This window comes from Amblyraja radiata, chromosome 4 (assembly GCF_010909765.2).
Source record: "Amblyraja radiata isolate CabotCenter1 chromosome 4, sAmbRad1.1.pri, whole genome shotgun sequence".
NCBI classification, from domain to species: domain Eukaryota; kingdom Metazoa; phylum Chordata; class Chondrichthyes; order Rajiformes; family Rajidae; genus Amblyraja; species Amblyraja radiata.
In genome coordinates, this window is record NC_045959.1 from 72768339 (window position 1) to 72787073 (window position 18735).

The 18735-nt window shown below is 46.1% G+C and overlaps 1 protein-coding gene across 3 annotated transcripts in view; it reads left to right on the forward strand.

The window, feature by feature from the left end:
• rgs20 (regulator of G protein signaling 20) overlaps nucleotides 1-18735 on the forward strand; it is a 110814-nt gene that overhangs the window by 69682 nt on the left and 22397 nt on the right. For 2 of the 3 annotated variants that reach the window (XM_033019727.1, XM_033019729.1), the window contains one exon: nucleotides 16933-17019. In XM_033019727.1, the coding sequence (XP_032875618.1) occupies nucleotides 16933-17019 (87 nt within the window). The remainder of the gene's footprint in view (nucleotides 1-16932; nucleotides 17020-18735) is intronic. The other variant, XM_033019728.1, reaches the window with a different exon arrangement.

An 18735-nucleotide genomic window follows, 5' to 3' on the forward strand; every position in this document is an offset into this window, starting at 1 on the left:
AATAAAGCCCTAACTTGTTCAACCTTTCTCTGTAACTTAGTTGCTGAAACCCAGGCAACATTCTTGTAAATCTCCTCTGTACTCTCTCTATTTTGTTGACATCCTTCCTATAATTAGGCGACCAAAATTGTACACCATACTCCAGAATTGGCCTCACCAATGCCTTGTACAATTTTAACATTACATCCCAACTTCTATACTCAATGCTCTGATTTATAAAGGCCAGCACACCAAAAGCTTTCTTTACCACCCTATCTACATGAGATTCCACTTTCAGGGAACTGTGCACAGTTATTCCCAGATCCCTCTGTTCACCTACATTCTTCAATTCCCTACCATTTACCATGTACGTCCTATTTTGATTTGTCCTGCCAAGATGTAGCACCTCACACTTATCAGCATTAAACTCCATCTGCCATCTCTCAGCCCACTCTTCCAACTGGCATAAATCTCTCTGTAGACTTTGAAACTCTACTTCATTACCCGCAACCCCACCTATCTTAGTATCATCTGCATACTTACTAATCCAATTTACCACACCATCGTCCACATCATTGATGTACATGACAAACAACAGTGGACCCAACACAGATCCCTGTGGCACCCCACTCGTCACTGGCCTCCAACCTGACAAACAACCATCCACCATTACTCTCTGGCATCTCCCATTCAGCCACTGTTGAATCCATCTTGCTACTCCACCATTAATACCCAACCATTGAACCTTCTTAACCAACCTTCCATGAGGAACCTTGTCAAAGGCCTTACTGAAGTCCATATACACAACATCCACTGCTTTACCCTCATCAATTTCCCGAGTAACATCTTCAAAAAAATTCAAGAAGATTAGTTAAACATGACCTTCCAGGCACAAATCCATGTTGACTGTTCCTAATCAGACCCTGTTTATCCAGATGCTTATATATATTATCTCTAAGTATTCTTTCCATTAATTTGCCCACCACTGACGTCAAACTAACAGGTCTATAATTGCTAGGTTTATTCTTAGACCCCTTTTTAAACAATGGAACAACATGCGCAGTACGCCAATCCTCCGGCACTATTCCCGTTTCTAATGACATTTGAAATATTTCTGCCATAGCCCCTGCTATCTCTACACTAACTTCCCTCAATGTCCTAGGGAATATCCTGTCCGGACCTGGAGACTTATCCACTTTTATATTTCTCAAAAGTGTCAGTACTTCCTCTTCTTTGATCCTCTTAGTTTCCATAGCTACTCTACTTGTTTCCCTTACCTCACATAATTCAATATCCTTCTCCTTGGTGAATACCGAAGAAAAGAAACTGTTCAATATCTCCCCCATCTCTTTTGGCTCTGCAGATAGTTGGCCACTCTGACTCTCTAATGGACCAATTTTATCCCTCGTTATCCTTTTGCTATTAATATAGCGGTAGAAACCCTTCGGATTTACTTTTACCTTACTTGCCAAAGCAACCTCATATCTTCAAACGTCACGGCACGTCACTTAGTTTTGAATGTTTGGCAAAATCATCGTACCAGACATTTTCTGCACTACCCGCACCATTCTCAGTTCAATAAGTATCCTTTGTTCATTCCACAATATGTTTTAGTTTCACCTCATAAGTGACCACTTTTCATACTTTATTTTTCCCTGTCGACCAGGTATTCCTGAAATGTTCCTCCCTTAAGTCACCACACCTTTCTGTTGCAGATATTAGCTGTAAAGATTTAACTTCCATTGATTTAAAATATAAGAACTGGATGCAAATAGGTACAAGCACTCAACAATCATTTAACATCCAAAAATGTGATTTTAAACTGTGACCAAGGGAGAAGAAGATTATAGAATACTCATCCCTGAAGGATGTTACATCACCTACACATTTAATATTACAAGTGTGAGCCCGTTATATGAATATCCTGTTAGCTCTTCGGCAGGACAGCAAATACAAACACGTGTTCTCTATATAGTTTTACAAGTACATAAAAATGGTTTAACACATTAAGGATTAATAAGTTCTAGACAAATTGCTGATGTTGTCTGTGAGACCAAAAGTCGACTGAAATATCAAGAGCTAAAGAAAGCAATTTTCCTTTGAGTAAAGCGTGCGTTAGTTTCAAGAGGCAAAAGAGTCATGTTAGAAACATAGAAACATAGAAAATAGGTGCAGGAGGAGGCCATTTGGCCCTTCGAGCCAGCACCACCATTCATTGTGATCATGGCTGATCGTCCCCTATCAATAATGCGTGCCTGCCTTCTCCCCATATCCCTTGACTCCACTAGCCCCTAGAGCTCTATCTAACTCTCTCTTAAATCCATCCAGTGACTTGGCCTCCACTGCCCTCTGTGGCAGGGAATTCCATAATGTTTTATTTAAGAATGTCACAACATACCCAACATTTTAAATTATGCTTCCCAAATTCTTAGATAACCTTAGAGCATTGAAATGCAGGGGAAGTTTATCAGCAGCCTTAAGGAAAAGGCAGAAATGGAGCAAATAAAATTGTAACATGAAGGTGCAGTTGTAAAGGAAACATTTCAGAAGGTTCTGAAAGCTGGAAGGTTATCAAGGTGGCAAGAACTAGGTAGAGATCTAGGTAATGATTGAGGAAATGTCCAGTGTCGTCAAAACAGAGCTAGTAAATGGATGCAGAAGCCATGAGAATTCTTGTGCGAGGTTGAGGTGAGGAGAGCACGCATGACACGAGGATGACACGAGGATTTGGATTACAATCTGAAACAGATACCTCCGTGTGTGTTAGTGTGTCTGATATTTTCCACTGATCGTTCACATACCTAAATGCTTAATGTTGTGCACTGCACAATTCCCACCTCCTCGCCATAAATTGAGCTTTTGGGTGCAACCTTTTTATGAAAGACTCACAATACAAGTAGAAATGCAATGCATTTGTGTTTGTGTTGCATTTGTGTCGATTTAAAAGGAAACACAACTGACATCAGGCAATCTGACTGGGCAGATGCGGAACTGACTGCAGATAGCCAGGCCCTTCAAAATGTCAAGAGTCAAGAGTGTTTTATTGTCATATGTCCCAGATAAAACAATGAAATTCTTACTTGCAGCAGCACAACAGAATATGTAAACATAGTAAACAATATAATAAACGAGAAAAAAAGGTTCATTGTGTGTATATATACATGTACACACACAATCATAAATATATATATATATATACATGCACACATACGTACACATAAAAAACACAAACATTAATAGTGCACAAAGACAAAACCAATGCTCCCAAATCTATGTAGTTCAGAGCTTATTGGAGGTTGTAGTATTTAATAGCCTGATGGCTGTAGGGAAGAAGCTGTTCCTGAAACAGAATGTTACAGTTTTCAAGCTCCTGTACCTTCGTCCCAATGGCAGGGGTGAGATGAGTGTGTGGCTAGGGAGATGTGGGTCTCTGATGATGCTGTCTGGCTTTTTGAGGCAGCGGCTTCTGTAAATCCCTTCGATGGTGGGGAGGTCAGAACCCGTGATGGACTGGGCAATGTTCACAACATTTTGTAGTCTTCTTCGCTCCTGGGTATTCAAGTTGCTGAACCAGGCCATGATGCAATCAGTCAATATGCTCTCTACTTTACACCTGTAGAAGTTCAAGAGAGACCTCTCTGACACTCTGTTAAAGGAAACTTTATAACACAACACAAAGATCGGTTAAGACATTCAAGACTTTATTTAAGAGTGCCAAATACAGTGGTCACTGGGAACAAAGATGTATCTACTACTTATATACACTTTCCCTTTGATGTGTTGTTTACTGTAGCAAGCACTTTAGGAATTTTTCTTCTTCCCAAATGATCTCTCTCCTCTATATCCCGCAGCACCGCTCTGACTCCCCATCCCCCTACTCATAACAAGGACAGAGTACACCTTGTCCTCACCTTCCACCCTATCAGCCGTAGCATACAACATATTATCCTCCAACATTTGCGCCACCTCCAACGGGGTCCCATCACTGGCCACTTCTTCCCATTGAGGATGAAACTAGGAAAGTGGGCAAGGGAGAGCCAGTGGATGTAGTATACCTGGACTTTCAGAGAGCATTTGATAAGGTCCCACATAGGAGATTAGTGGGCAAAATTATGGCACATGGTATTGGGGGTAGATTGCTGACATGGATAGAAAATTGTTTGGCAGACAGGAAACAAAGAGTAGGGATCCCTTTCAGAAGGGCAGGCAGTGACTAGTGGGGTACCGCAAGGCTCAGTGCTGGGACCGCAGCTATTTACAATATACATCAATGATTTAGATGTAGGGATTAAAAGCAACATTAGCAAACTTGCAGATGACACAAAGCTGGGTGGCAGTGTGAACTGTAAGGAGGATGCTATGAGAATGCAGGGTGACTGACAGGTTGGGTGAGTGGGCAGATGCATGGCAGATGCAGTTTAATGTGGATAAATGTGAGGTTATCCAACAGGAAGGCAGATTATTATCTAAATGGTGTCAAGTTGGGAAAAGGGGAGTACAACGAGATCTGGGGGGTCATTGTTCATCGGCAATGAAAGTAAGCATGCAGGTACAGCAGGCAGTAAAGAAAGCGAATGGCATGTTGGCCGTCATAAGAAGAGGAGTTGAGTATAGGAGCAAAGTGCAGTTGTATAGGGACCTAGTGAGACCACACCTAGAGTATTGTGTGCAATTTTGGTCCCCTAATTTGAGGAAGGACATTCTTGCTATTGACGGAGTGCAGCGTAGGTTTATAAGGTTAATTCCCGGGATGGCGGGACTGTCATATGCTGAGAGAATGGAGTGGCTGGGCTTGTATACTCTGGAGTTTAGAAGGATGAGAGGATATCTTATTGAAACATATAAGGTTATTAAGGGTTTGGATACGCTAGAGGCAGGAAACATGTTCCCGATGTTGGGGGAGTCCAGAACCAGTGGCCACAGTTTAAGAATAAGGAATACGCCATTTAGAACGGAGACAAGGAAACACTTTTTCACGCAGAGAGTTGTGAGTCTGTGGAATTCTCTGCCTCAGAGGGTGGTGGAGGCAGGTTCTCTGGATGCTTTCAAGAGAGAGCTAGATAGGGCTCTTAAAAATAGCGGAGTCAGGGGATATGGGGAGAAGGCAGGAACTGGGTACTGATTGGGGATGATCAGCCATGATCATATTGAATGGCGGTGCTGGCTTGAAGGGCCGAATGGTCTACTCCTGCACCTATTGTCTGTTGTCTATTGTCTATCTCCTCCCCTTTCTGCTTTCCACAAAGACAATTCCCGATGCCCAGGATCGAAGTCTAGATAACTTCCTAGTCAATTCGTCCCTTCTCATCCAAACCACCCCCTGCCCTGGTACTTTCCTTTGCAACTGCAGGAAATGCTACACTTGTCGCTTTATCTCCCCCCTCCATCCAAGGACCCAAGCAGTTTTTCCAGGTGCGGCAGAGGTTCACCTGCACCTTCTCCAACCTCATCTACTGCATCCGCTGTTCCAGGTGTCAACTTCTCTTCATCGGTGAGACCAAACGCAGGCTTGATGATTGCTTTGCCCAACACCTCTGCTCAGTTTGCAATAACCAACCTGATTTCCCAGTGGCTCAGCACTTCAACTCCCCCTCCCATTCCGAATCTGACCTTTCTGTCCTAGGCCTCCTCCATTGCCAGATTGAGGCCCAGCGCAAATAGGAGGAACAGTGCCTCATATTTTGCTTGGGTAGTTTACACCCCAGCGGTATGAACATTGATCTCTCCAATTTCAGATAATCCTTGCCCTCCCCTTCCCAGCTCTCCCACAAGCCTACTGTCTCCGCCTCTTCCTTTCTTTTTCCCGCCTCCCTCCCCCTGACATCAGTCTGAAGAAAGGTCTCATCCTGAAACGTCGCCTATCCCTTCTCTCCATAGATGCTGCCTCACCCGCTGTGTTACTCCAGCATTTTTGTCTACTAACGAATCTCCACAATCTTTTCAGGAAGTAAAGGTTGTATTGTATTTGCACCATTAACCTGGTAATGTATTTGTTTAATGAGTGCATTTGGCGAGACACAGCCGACGGCAGTTTATAACTGAAGATGTCACTATGCCAATGACAGAGTCTGCATGGTGGGCATGAGGCCAACACAAGGATCTCAAGAGACAACACATCCTACGTAAATCTCACTGATGAGCAATGTATTTGAAGAGTCGGTTCATCGTAAAAGGTCCCACCGATAGTGCATGAAGGCATTTGGATATGCCCTCAGGCGGGGACACAATCTCCATCCCAGGTTACCCGGACTCTGAACTCCCTTGCCATAGAATCTTTCCATGGATCTATACAATGCACGGTCTAGCATTGAAGGGGATCCTAAGCCCTATATTCGCTCAGAAATGATTCCATCATTAAAGACCACGTGGCTTCTTAGGCAGTGGGTCTCGGTAGTATTATTGCAGCAGGAACCAGAGGAACACTAGGATATCTAAGATAGACACAAAAAGCTGGAGTACCTCAGCGGGATAGGCAGCATCTCTGGAGCGAAGGAATGGGTGACGTTTTGGGTTAAGACCCTTCTTCAGACTGGTGAAGAATAAGGGGAACAAGAGATATAGACTGTGATGTGGAGAGATAAAGAACAATGAATGAAATATATGCAAAAAAGTAATGATGATAAAAGAAACAGGCCATTGTAAGCTGATGGTTGGGTGAAAATGAGAAGCTAGTGTGACTTGGGTGGGGGAGGGATAGAGAGAAAGGCAATGCCGGGGCTATTTGAAGTGAGAAATCAATATTCATACCACTGGGCTGTAAGATGCTCAGGCAAAATATGAGATGATGTTCCTCAAATTTGCCTTTAGCCTCACTCTGACAATGGAGACCGAGGACAGAAAGGTCTGTGTAGGAATGGGAAGGAGAATTAAAGTGTCCAGCAACGAGGAGATCAGGTTGGTTCACGCGGGCTGAGTGAAGGTGTTCCGCGAAACGATCGCCCAGTCCGTGTTTGGTCTCGCCGATGTATAAAAGTCCACATCTTGAACAACGGATACAGTAGTTGAGGTTGGAGGAGGTGCAAGTGAATCTCTGCCGAACCTGAAAGGACTGTTGGAGTCGAGGGAGGAGGTATAGCAACAGGTGTTGCATCTTCTACGGTTGCAGGGGAAAGCACCTGGGTAGGGGGTGGTTTGGGTGGGAAGGGATGAGTTAACCAGAGAGTTGCGGAAGGAACGGCCTTTGCGGAAGGTGGAAAGGGGTGGAGATGGGAAAATGTGACTAGTGGTGGGATCCCGTTGGAGGTGGCGGAAATTTCGAACGATTATGTGTTGTATGCGACAGCTGATGGGGTGGAAGGGAAGGACTAGGAGGACTCTGTCTCTGTTGTGACTAGGGGGAGGGGGAGCAAGGGCAGAGCTGCGGGGTACCGAGGAGAAACAAGTGACGACCTCATCTATGATGGTAGTGGGGAACCCCCATTCCCTAAAGAATGAGGACATCTCGGATGTTCTAGTATGGAACACCTCATCGTGGGTGCAAATGCGGCATAGACGGAGGAATTGGGAGTAGGGGATAGAGTCTTTGCAGGAAGCAGGGTGGGAAGAAGTGTAGTTGAGATAGTTGTGGGAGTCAGTGGGTTTGTAATCAAGTTGTGGGAGTCAGTCAGTAGTCTATTTCTAGTGATGGAGACTGTGAGATCAAGAAAGGGCAGGGAGGTGTCGGAGAAGGTCCAAGTAAATTTGAGTGCAGGATGAAAATTGGTGGTGAAGTAGATGAAGTCCATTCGTTCTGCATGGGTGCGGGAGGTAGCACCGATGCAGTCATCAATGTCACGGAGGATATCTAAGCTTTCCTGGGAAATTCCTAGCTGCACACCCCTTGCTTTATGACCCAGTGGAGCAAAGGATGGAGCCATTAACTGCATGAGCAATGAGCAGCTCCCTGATTAATGCTTTTCATAAGGAGTGGTTTATATAATAATTCTCAATCTAGGATGATTTACCATGCATTCTACTTTTTAACATTAACACAGTTCACTAGTCTCCTTGTGGGACTATCTGCATTGATCATTACAAATCAGTGAAGGAACCCCAGATCTGATAAATGAAATGGATTGCCCCAACTGCTTTCAGTGGTGATCACTCATCATGACATGTTTTGGAAGGACACAACATTTATTTCCGCTTTGCTCAAACAAGTGGAGGTCTTCAGACAGCAGGAGCCATCCAGCAGGAGCAGGAAACATAGAAACATAGAAAATAGGTGCAGGAGTAGACCGTTCGGCCCTTCGAACCAGCCATTCAATATCATCCAAAATCAGTACCCCATTCCTATTTTTTCCCCATATCCCTTGAATCCTTTAGCACGAAGAGATAAATCTAACTCTCGTGTGAAAACATCAACGTTTGTCCTGGTGAATCTCCAGACATAGTTTTCCCTACCCATCCCAATGGTTGGCATGAAGTACCTCACACCTGGCATTTGATACACCAGTGAGAATGCCAAGTCTTACAAAACCTAGGGACCCTTGTTTAAATCCCCTGAATGTTTACAGCATGTGTCTCTGGCATCATGAGGTTATAAAGCCAATACCCTTTTCAAAGAAATATGTAACCATTGTAAATTGAGCCTGATCCCTCTGGAAGCCGTGCATATCCTGTTCTAGAATGTCCTGTTGAAACTACATTTGTGCTGTTTTCACCAACATTATGATGATTTCAAAACTTTAGTGGGCTTTTGGCTACTTACATTGCACCAAAAAAAGATGACGTCTAGGAATCAGGTCTCAAGCTGTTAAATAATGTGATTAAAGTTTTTAAAAAATGTTTTAAAAAACTTGAGTTGAAAACAGCCAATCTTGTGAAGGTGGAAGGAATAATTTGATGGTGGTGCAGATAGCGGGTGGAAGCCAAGGGCAGGCTGAAAACATTCTTGGAGGGTCATTGTATTGAGGCCATAGGCACCATGGAGTTGACATAGCCCCCAACTGCGCAGGCGCGGCTGGCGGGTTCCCGTTGTGATGCCCCTGATCCCCCCCTCCTTCTCTCAACCCCCCCCTCCCCCACTCCGCCCCTTGCCCTTCCTCCGCCACGCACTCACTCCATTCCCCTTCAATCCCCCCATCTACTCTTAGCAGCCATTCCCGCCCATTGGGTTCCCATTGTGACGTAGAACACGCAGGTATTACTGCGCAGGCGCAGCTGACGGGCACGGCAAGTGGAAAAGGGATTTATTAAAGCTTAAAATGTGAATAACTCTTAAAATATAACAACAATTTAAACGTTAAAGATGAGATTTATTCAGCCCTTTCTTGTTGCATGTCTTGTTGTGTTCTGTAGCCGGGGGAGGGGGATGGCTTCAGGCGGGGGCTGTCGGGGGCCGGTGGGGCGAGCGTCCTGCAGCCTGGGGAGGGGCACGGCTTTAGGCGGGGCTGTTGGGGGCCGGTGGTGGAGGGGGGAGTGTCCTGCAGCCGGGGGAGGGAGATGGCTTCAGGCAGGGCCTGTCGGGGGCCAGTAGGGAAGGGGGGTGCGCTGCCGTGGCCTACCCCTGCCGCTGCCGCTGCCTACCGCTGCCACTGGCTTACCACTGCCGCTGCCTACGGCTGCCGTGGCCTATCGCTGTCTTGGCATACCGCGGCCGTGGCCTACCGCTGCCACTCCCGACCGGCTTCAGGCGGGGACCAGTGGGTAGCATCCTGCAGCTGGGGACGGGGACGGCTTCAGGCGAGGACCGGTGGAGGGGGGGGAGCGCCCTGCAGCTGAGGACGGGATGGCTTCAGGCGGGGTCCGGTGGGTGGAGCATCCTGCAGTGGACGGGACGGCTTCAGGTGGGGGCCGGTGGAGGGGGGAAGTATCCTGCAGCTGGGGACAGGGACGGCTTTAGGCAGGGAGTGGTGGGGTTCTGTAGCCAGGGGAAGGAGACAGCTTCAGGCAGGGGCTGACTGGCAGCGTCCCTGCAGCCAGGGGAGGGGGAAGGCTTCAAGCGGGGCCTGTCAAGAGTCGGTGGGGGGGGAGCGCTGCTGTGGCCTACCCCTGCCATGGCCTATGCCTGCCGCTGCCTACACCTGCTGCTGCCTACCCCTGCCGCTGCCTACACCTGCCGCTGCCGCTGCCGTGGCCTACCGCTGGCGTGGCCTACCGCTGTGTTGTGGAGTGGGTGGGTGGGGGGGGGGGGGGGTTGTGGGGGGGGGGGGGGGGGGGTTTGGGTGGGGCGGGTGAGGGGTGTGTGGGGGGGGGCTGTGTGGGGGGTGAGGGGTGTGTGGGCCTAGCGGCTCCTGGCCCCGACCTCACTCCGTGGAACCCGGCCCCGGCCCGACCTCACTCAACGGCTTCCGGCCCCTGCTCCTGCCGCACTCAGCGGCTCCCGTCCCTGGCTCCTGCCGCACTCAGTGGCTCCCGTCCCAGCTCCGGTCTCACTCAACGGCTCCAGGCCCCAACCTCATTTATCAACTCCCAGCCCCAGATGTGACCTCACTCTGCGGCTCCCGGCCCCGGCCTCACTCAGCGGCACCGGCTCAGGCCGCACTCAGCGGCTTGTCGTCGTGGTGGCCATCGTCGCCGCCCACAGATACAGCGCCACCCATTCCGCTCCTTCAGCTTTATTCTCCTTGCTGCCGGTGATTGACAGCGGGTGTCGGAAGGGGCGTCACCGTCCCGGCAAATGACAGGAGAGAAGACCAATAAGTTTTGTAATATTTCACCGATCGGAACAAAACTTGGTACACTTGCAGATCAGGAAAATGGCGAGTAAGGTGGCAAACAATCGTAGTGCTATCGGGTACCATTTTTTCACAAATGTAAAAATAATGCAAACCAGAAGAGGACAATATGAGAGTTTTAGTTAAGGATAGATAGATAGATAGATAGACAGACAGACAGACAGACAGACAGACAGACAGACAGACAGACAGACAGACAGACAGACAGACAGACAGACAGACAGACAGACAGACAGACAGATAGAGAGATAGAGAGATAGAGAGATAGAGACTGGATAATCATATTGTCTCCACAGGTGGAGCCAAAGATTCCATTAATGATTCCATGACATTGGTCACAAGTTAATGTAGTGTTATTTAATTGAAATATTACAATTAGTCCAAATGGGTGTGTTTTAGGTGTTGTTACATGATGCCATTGATATTAACAGTGTTGCAGCAACATCTGCTCCATTGTGTAACACTGGCAAATATGAAAGAAGTTTACATGATCTGTCTCAGTAAGCACTTAATAATGACAGTAAGCTGATTCTGCAACCACAATGAATAGGTAGAAATGTAGTGTATATAAAAATACACTTAATGGTTCCCCAAATAAATGATAAATTAAATTCAGGATAAAAATCCACATGGATGTAATAGCTTTCCAATACACTTGAAATACATTTTCCGTTATAGTTGATTGATTATTTATTTTCTGGATGAAGTTAGTACTTTATATATAGAACATAAAACATGCATAGAATAATGCAAAGAAAGAAAGAAAGAAAGAAAGAAAGAACTCAAATTTATATAATAGCTTCTCAAGTCTTCTGATGTTTGAAAGCGTAATTTTTTGTTTTACTGAATTTAAGATGGTGTTGAACAAGCAAATGATTTTGCTCATTTATACATCACAAGGTTCCATGAATTGTGCTTTCAACATGTGACCAAGTTACCTGTTCTTAGAGATCCGATTGAGGGCGGTATGTTGGCCACAATGGTGGGCAAATATTTTACTCTTCCTCAAATTGTGCTGTGGAATCTTCCAAATTGACCATCTGAGGATTATCTTTTTAATATTTCATCTGAAAATCAAGGTGTTAAATAATTATTTGTACATTAAAGCATGTGTAAGAAAAGGCTTGTAATCAGTGATCTCCAATGCCGGTTTCTAGCTGTGCCATTTGCAAAGGATTTTCATGTAAGGAAGTGTGTGGTTTAGCAACACACATCTCCACATTATTGCACCAGGGAAGGGTGCAGTATGCCAGCTAACACTGACCTGTGCCAATTGACAGCAATCCCAACATTTGTAAAGGATTACTGATTACAAGTCATATTGCAGTTTGGAATTAAATATTTATAAGAATGGCAAGACCGATGTGGGTGAGTATTCTGTTTCAGTCCGAATGTCTTTCTGGAAGATGTGGACTCACATCAGGGAGTCCTGCAAGCTCAGCACCAAGGGAGCATTTTACTTGGAAATAAGATGCAGAGGGAGGCTGTGGCAGTATGGGAAGAGCAAAGCACAATGGCTCAAGAAGGTAATCCCAGTGATTGAAGCAATTGAATGATCTCACACACAGGTCTAGGGTCAATTTCAGCAGAAACGAAGCCCTCGCCAACTCATGCGAAACTGTACTTACACGACGCTCCTTGTATCACATCTACCCCGTGAATCCGAAAATTAACGCTTCACTGAGTATTCATATGCTCCGTTACATACTCATGTATTTCTCCACCACTCACGCATCTCACACATTACACATACTTTCAACTATTCAGCTGACAGGTACATCACAAAACTAATTTGCCACAAACCCATGGTCTATACCCTTTCCCCTGCAGAAGACGATATGCAATTTGCTCTAGGAACAAACTGGAGAGAGTGCTTACTGGTTTAAGTTGAAGAGAAAGTGTTGGCTATCATGAGTTAATGGTCGCAGAGTTTGTGGCTAACATTATTGAGGATGATGACGTGCCCATTTCTAATCCTCACATCTCACATCCTCCTCGTCCTGCACATTTTTCAGCCATAAGATTCAGATGGTCCATCCATGACCTCTTACCTGCACCCTAAATTACAGAATGACAATGGCCTTGTGTCATTCATATTGCCAAGATGTACAAACCAGATCATCCCATTTGACAAGTTCCCAGGGTCTCAAGAACATGGCCATGCCTCTGCATCTGATACTCCGATCCATTAGCTCAGAACGGCACTTTTCATAGATTAGAGTGTAACAGATTCAGGACCTGTAAGTATTGAGTCATGAGAGAAGAGCGGCCAACAGCCAATTTGGGGGAGGGATATTTTATGCATCTATTACCTAGAAGTCAAAGTCATACATTTCTGAAGAAGGGTTTCGGCCCGAAACGTTGCCTATTTCCTTCGCTCCATAGATGCTGCTGCACCCGCTGAGTTTCTCCAGCATTTTTGTGTACCCTCATACATTACTTCTTTACCAGAGGACCACAATGATGAGTTTCATGTGGCAGCCTCTTGATAATTATCCAGGTAGAGATGGAGTGGCACAGTGGCACAGCAGTAGAGGTACCACTAATCTGCAGGCCTCATCTGCAGGCGGCTCCCAAGATGTGAGCAACTCACTGCTACTTCCACTGCCGCTCTGGATTGAGGGCTTCTTCTCACAACTCATTTTATCACCACTGTTGTTTCCCCTTTGTATTTCTGTAAACACAATTTTCACTGTACCAATTGGTACATGTGACAAATAAATGTATCTTGTTTTGTTGTACGTAATAACATCACCAATGTGCCAATGCCCATGGATTATTTTATGACCGAAACTGGATCATAATGACGTTACTTTTAACCTTAATAATTAACTGTAAATAATACTTAATGTAAATAAAACAAGGACACCATAACTCCAAAAGTAAAGAATCCTCTGTGATTTAAAGGGACATAATTTTTTATGTTTTATACATCAGCCTATATTAAACTTGGATGATAATATATGGAATGAATTCATGTTATGAATATTGCAGTGGTCCCGACCCGAAACGTCACCAATCCTGTCTCCAGAGATGCTGTCTGACCCACTGAGCTTTGTGTTTTCATTCATTTGCTTATGAATTTTGCTTTCATTTTCATAAAATTCTGTAATCTGAGATTCTCACTATTCCTTGCTTCACGCTCATTCTGTAGCTACTCCATTTCCATCCTCTAGAATGCCCCATTAGCATTCTACCTGCTATTCTACACCCCTTAAGTATTTGCCAGTGTCAAAGAGAGTTTGTTCTTTCTTCTTTTCAATCTTCAAATCAGTATCCATTTAATATTCATTCGGCCATAAAGCACTCTGCCCTATGTTTCATTACATGAGCAGCTCCAAGGACATTAGTTTAGCTTCGTTTTAATTTAGAGATACTACATGTAAACAGGCCCTTCGGCGAACTGAGTCCAAGCTGACCAACGGTCACCTGTACACTAATTCTATGTCATCCCAGTTTTGCATCCTACACCCTAGGGGCAATTTACAGAAGCCAATTAACCTACACACAGGAAACCGAGGCACCTAGAGAAAACCCAAGCATTCACAGGGAGAATGTCCAACTTTCGTGCAGACAGCACCCGTGGTCAGGATCGAACACGGGAGGCTGGCACTGTAAGGCAGCAACTCTACTGCGGTGCACTCCTGTTACATATCTCTGCACAATGAAGTTGCAAGTGCGTGAACAGTGATTTACCTGGGTACTGGCTAAGCAGTGAGGCACTGAACGATATGATAAACATCGTCACAAAGTAGGTCATTGGTTTTCTTGGTTATGGACTCCTTTAATCCTAGGAGCAGGTTGGCAGATCTATTTCATGGACTTGGTGGTTGGAAATTTAAAGAATGTTGAAAGTAATGGAAGAATCGTAGTATGATTTAAAATATTATAGGAGTTCAGGATGGAAATATTTCATGAGAATTACACGAATGGAGCAAAAAGCATATGATAAAACAAATGCAGAGTTTGTTAAACTGACACAAATATATACAGTGTACATCCAATATAAATGCCCATTATGCAGGACCATGTATGGGCAGGGGTAACCAGGAGCAGCATCCACCCTTACCCTCAGCTCCCTCTGCATACATACATATATATATATATATATATACTAGACTAAGTGGGACCCGGTCCCACAACACAGTATATATACTAGACTAAGTGGGAGCTGGTCCCACAACACAATATTCCACCTCTCCACCAATTCCAATATTGGTGTCCAGTGGGGGGAGGGGGGGCTTTCTGGAGCGCTACTTGTGGGCCAAGGGACTGGTTTCCAGAGAGCTAGTATGGACATTGTGGGCCAAATGGATTCTTGGGCTGGCAGCTCAGTCACTCACGCCTGGTGGGCTGGCAGCTCAGTCGCTCAGGCCTGGTGGGCTGGCAGTTCAGTCACTCAGGCCTGGTGGGCTGGCAGCTCAGTCACTCAGGCCCGGTGGGCTGGCAGTTCAGTCACTCAGGCCTGGTGGGCTGGCAGCTCACTCACACAGGGCTGGCAACTCACTCACACAGGGCTGGCAGCTCACTCACAGAATGAAATTAGCAGCTTCAGAAAAGGTTTGAAAATATGAAATAAGTTTTAAAGGAAGGGAAAATCAAAAGTGTAACCTTCACCAGTGGCAAATTCCAATTAACGGAAGTAATTATTTGTATTCATGTAATTGTTCTGCCAAAGCAAGCCTTTTACGTGTATTTGGTTGTTGAATTAGACAATAGCAAGGTACTAAAAGGTGGCACGGCGGCACGGAAGAGTAGTGGTAGAGTTGCTGCCTTACAGAGCCAGAGACCCGGGTTCGCTCCTGACTACAGGTGCTTGTCTGTATGGAGTTTGTACGTTCTCCCTGTGGCCGCGTGGGTTTTCTCCAGGTGCTCCAGTTTCCTCCCACACTCCAAAGACATACGTGTTCATAGGTTAATTGGCTTGGTAAAATTATCCCTAGTGTGTAGGATAGTGTTAGTGTGCGGGGATCACTGGTCGGCGCGGACTCGGTGGGCTGAAGGGCGTTTCCGGGCTGTATCTTTAAACTAAACTAAACTAAGCTAGAAGGCCTGTTGCCCTGTAAATAGAGCCCAGGGCAAATTAACCAGTTCTCTGTTTAAGCACATCATGAAAATTTGAATGTTTAATTCTGCACATTGCCATTGGTTTGTATTACTTGTATGATTACATAGCTACCATGTATAGTCATCAATGGGTGAACTGTGATTGGAATATTATGCACATTTTTGGATATATCCACTTTCCCATCCTGGCTCCACAGGAAAAATATTCATATCATTGTTTTTGAAAATATATTTTTGATGGACATTCCTCAGCTTAAAAATGCCGAGCAGACCAGTTCTGGATTCCAATAAAATGGGTGCTGAGTCAGGAACTAAAGTGCGCAAATGTAATACAATTACCAAAGCAAACAAATAATTATTTAATTTACAAGGGAATTGTCAGGAAATTGACTGTTTTACGATTATTCAGGATAATCTTTAGCTGTAAAAAAGACTGAAAAAACAAGAAAATGGAACTGAAAGGATAGCTGACAAAGAGGCAACACAGAAATGACAGACTGCATAATCTGCCAACATTCTGTGTTTTAATATTTTTTTTAAATGAATGAAGAACCTGGATAGAAAACATCAAGAGATTGCAAGAGTAGGATATGCAGTAAATATGTGGTGTAGCATTATATAAAGACAACAGTAAAAGGTGAATGAGTCACCAAGAATTTGGAAGATGAGAGACAATAAGGGTTATTACTTGACAAGCAATTGAGAGAGATAGAGAGAGGATAATCTACTTCTAATTGCCATTACCATGAGAAAATTAATATACGTTACAATAAGCAACACATGTTTTAATTGGCCTAAGTATTATCGCGGCAGGAGATAACAAATTGTAATTTGAGTTTTTTTGTATTATCATCAAAGCTGGATAATATTGTCAATGCTTGTCGGCATAGCAAGCATGGCAAGCGTTAGTTTTCATGGACAGGACAAGTTTGGAGGGATATGGACCAAGCGCAGGCAGGTGGGATTAGTGTAGTTGGGATATGTTGGACGGTGTGGGCAAGTTGGGCCGAAGGACTTATTTCCACATCGTATCACTCTATGAAACTCTGTTATTGATTTGAAAACAACTGCTCAAGCCAGGAGCAAACATTTTGGAAATTCTTCCCTGTCCATATTTTCAGTAATCAAAAAGATTACTGCTGATCTATCTGATTTACTTTTGTGAATAACACACCATTGCCATCTGCTCCTGTACCTCGATAAAATGATTTTATTTACTACCTTGCAGTCTTACTGTTAGGAATGAAGATGACGAAAGAGCAAGAAGGATGTCTCAGGAAGCCAGAGGAGAAGGCCAGCCAAACTGTGAAGAAAGGTACACCATTACTTAAACGGTTTCTGTGTGCTCTGAAAAGTATTGCCATTGTTCTTTGCTTAGGGCTTTTGAAAGAGGATGAAGTGAAAATAGCAGACAGAAAATATTTGATGATTCTGACCATGTTAACAGAGATTTGGTACCTGAAGCAAGTTCTAAGTAAAAGCAATGAACAGAGTTTAACTTTGGTTCAGACAGGGAACAGGTTCGGACTGACCCAGCCCGGCTAGTTCAGTCGGCAGTGCATACGACTCTTATTCTGAGGATCGTGAGTTCGAGCCACACTTTGGACAACACTCTTCTTGACGAGTGCAAGAATTTCACTGTGCAGTGTATATCATATCGTATACTTATTAAAACTCAGTGTGTGTGTGCGTGTGGTGGGGGGGGGGGGGGGGGGGGGGGGGGGGGGGGGGGGGGGGGGGGGGGGGGGGGGGGGGGGGGGGGGGGGGAGGGGGGGGGGAGGTGCCATTTTGCCTGTGAAACATATCTCCTCGAAAACCAGACGATAAAACAGGGACATTTTTACATATTTCAATAGCGATTTACCTTATGATTTTAGAAATCCACTTCTCTGTAAATTTGGTCAATTATTTCCTGATATTTTCACTAAAATTGTTCACCAAACAGACTGTTTTTTTGAAATATCACCGCTGGCCAGCTGCTGACGTCACAATGCCTTTGTTCCTCGCGCAGGTTTTCAATGCGCAGCCAGTTATGCTCCCCACTCCTCTCTCCCTTCCTCCTCCACTCCCCTCCTCCTCCTCTTCCCCCCACTTCTTTCCCCACGACCACTCCCCCACCCCCGTTCTTCAAAAGACGCAGAAAGAACGAGCAACTTATGCAGATCTGGAGGTCACCGCCTGTCACCGGAGGCCACCGGCTTGCTTCTTAATCCTCTCCGTGTCCCCCGCCCGATCGTAGAACATGGCGGCGGTGGCCGTTATTGTCGAGCGGGGCTGCGCGAAGAGAAGGTGGCCCTGGCGGCCATTACTCCCTCTGGGAAACCCGCGATTCCTCCATTGGTCGCATGGACACGGGAAATCGTGACGCCAGAGAGCTGCCGAGGCCCTCCACACCGCCTGAGGTCCAAAGAGCTGCCGAGGCCCGCTGCCCTTTCGCAATTGGCCCCATCTGAGCCGCCCGCTCGCCGAGTTCAAGTCCGCCCTCTCCCTATCTCTACCCCATCATCTCCCCATTCTCCTCCCCTCCCCCACTCCCCCTTCCTCTCCCCCCTCCCACCACCTTCTTCTCCCCCACTCCCCCCCTCCCCACTCTCTCCTCCTCCCCCACCCCCTCATTTCCCACCCCTCCCCCCTCTCTCTCCACCCACTCTCCCTCCCTCTCCCCCTACCTCTCTCCCTACCCCTCTCCCTACCCCTCTCCCTACCTCTCTCCCTACCTCTCTCCCTACCCCTCCCCTACCCCTCTCCCTATGCCTTCCCCTCCCTCCCCACTCTTTCCCCTCCCTCCCCCCCTCTCTCCCTCCTCCCCTCTCTCTCCCCCCTCTTTCTCCCCCTCCCCCCCTCTCTCCCCCTCCCCCTCTCCCACCCCCCTTCCCCCGACACCTCCCTCCCCCTTCCCCCTCCCCGCCCCCACCTCTCCCCCCTCACTTCCCCCTCCCCCTCAACCCGTCCCCCACCCTCCCTCCCTTAAACCCCCTTCCCCCTCCAATCCACACCCTCCCCTCCATCCCCTTGCCCTACCCTCTTCCCT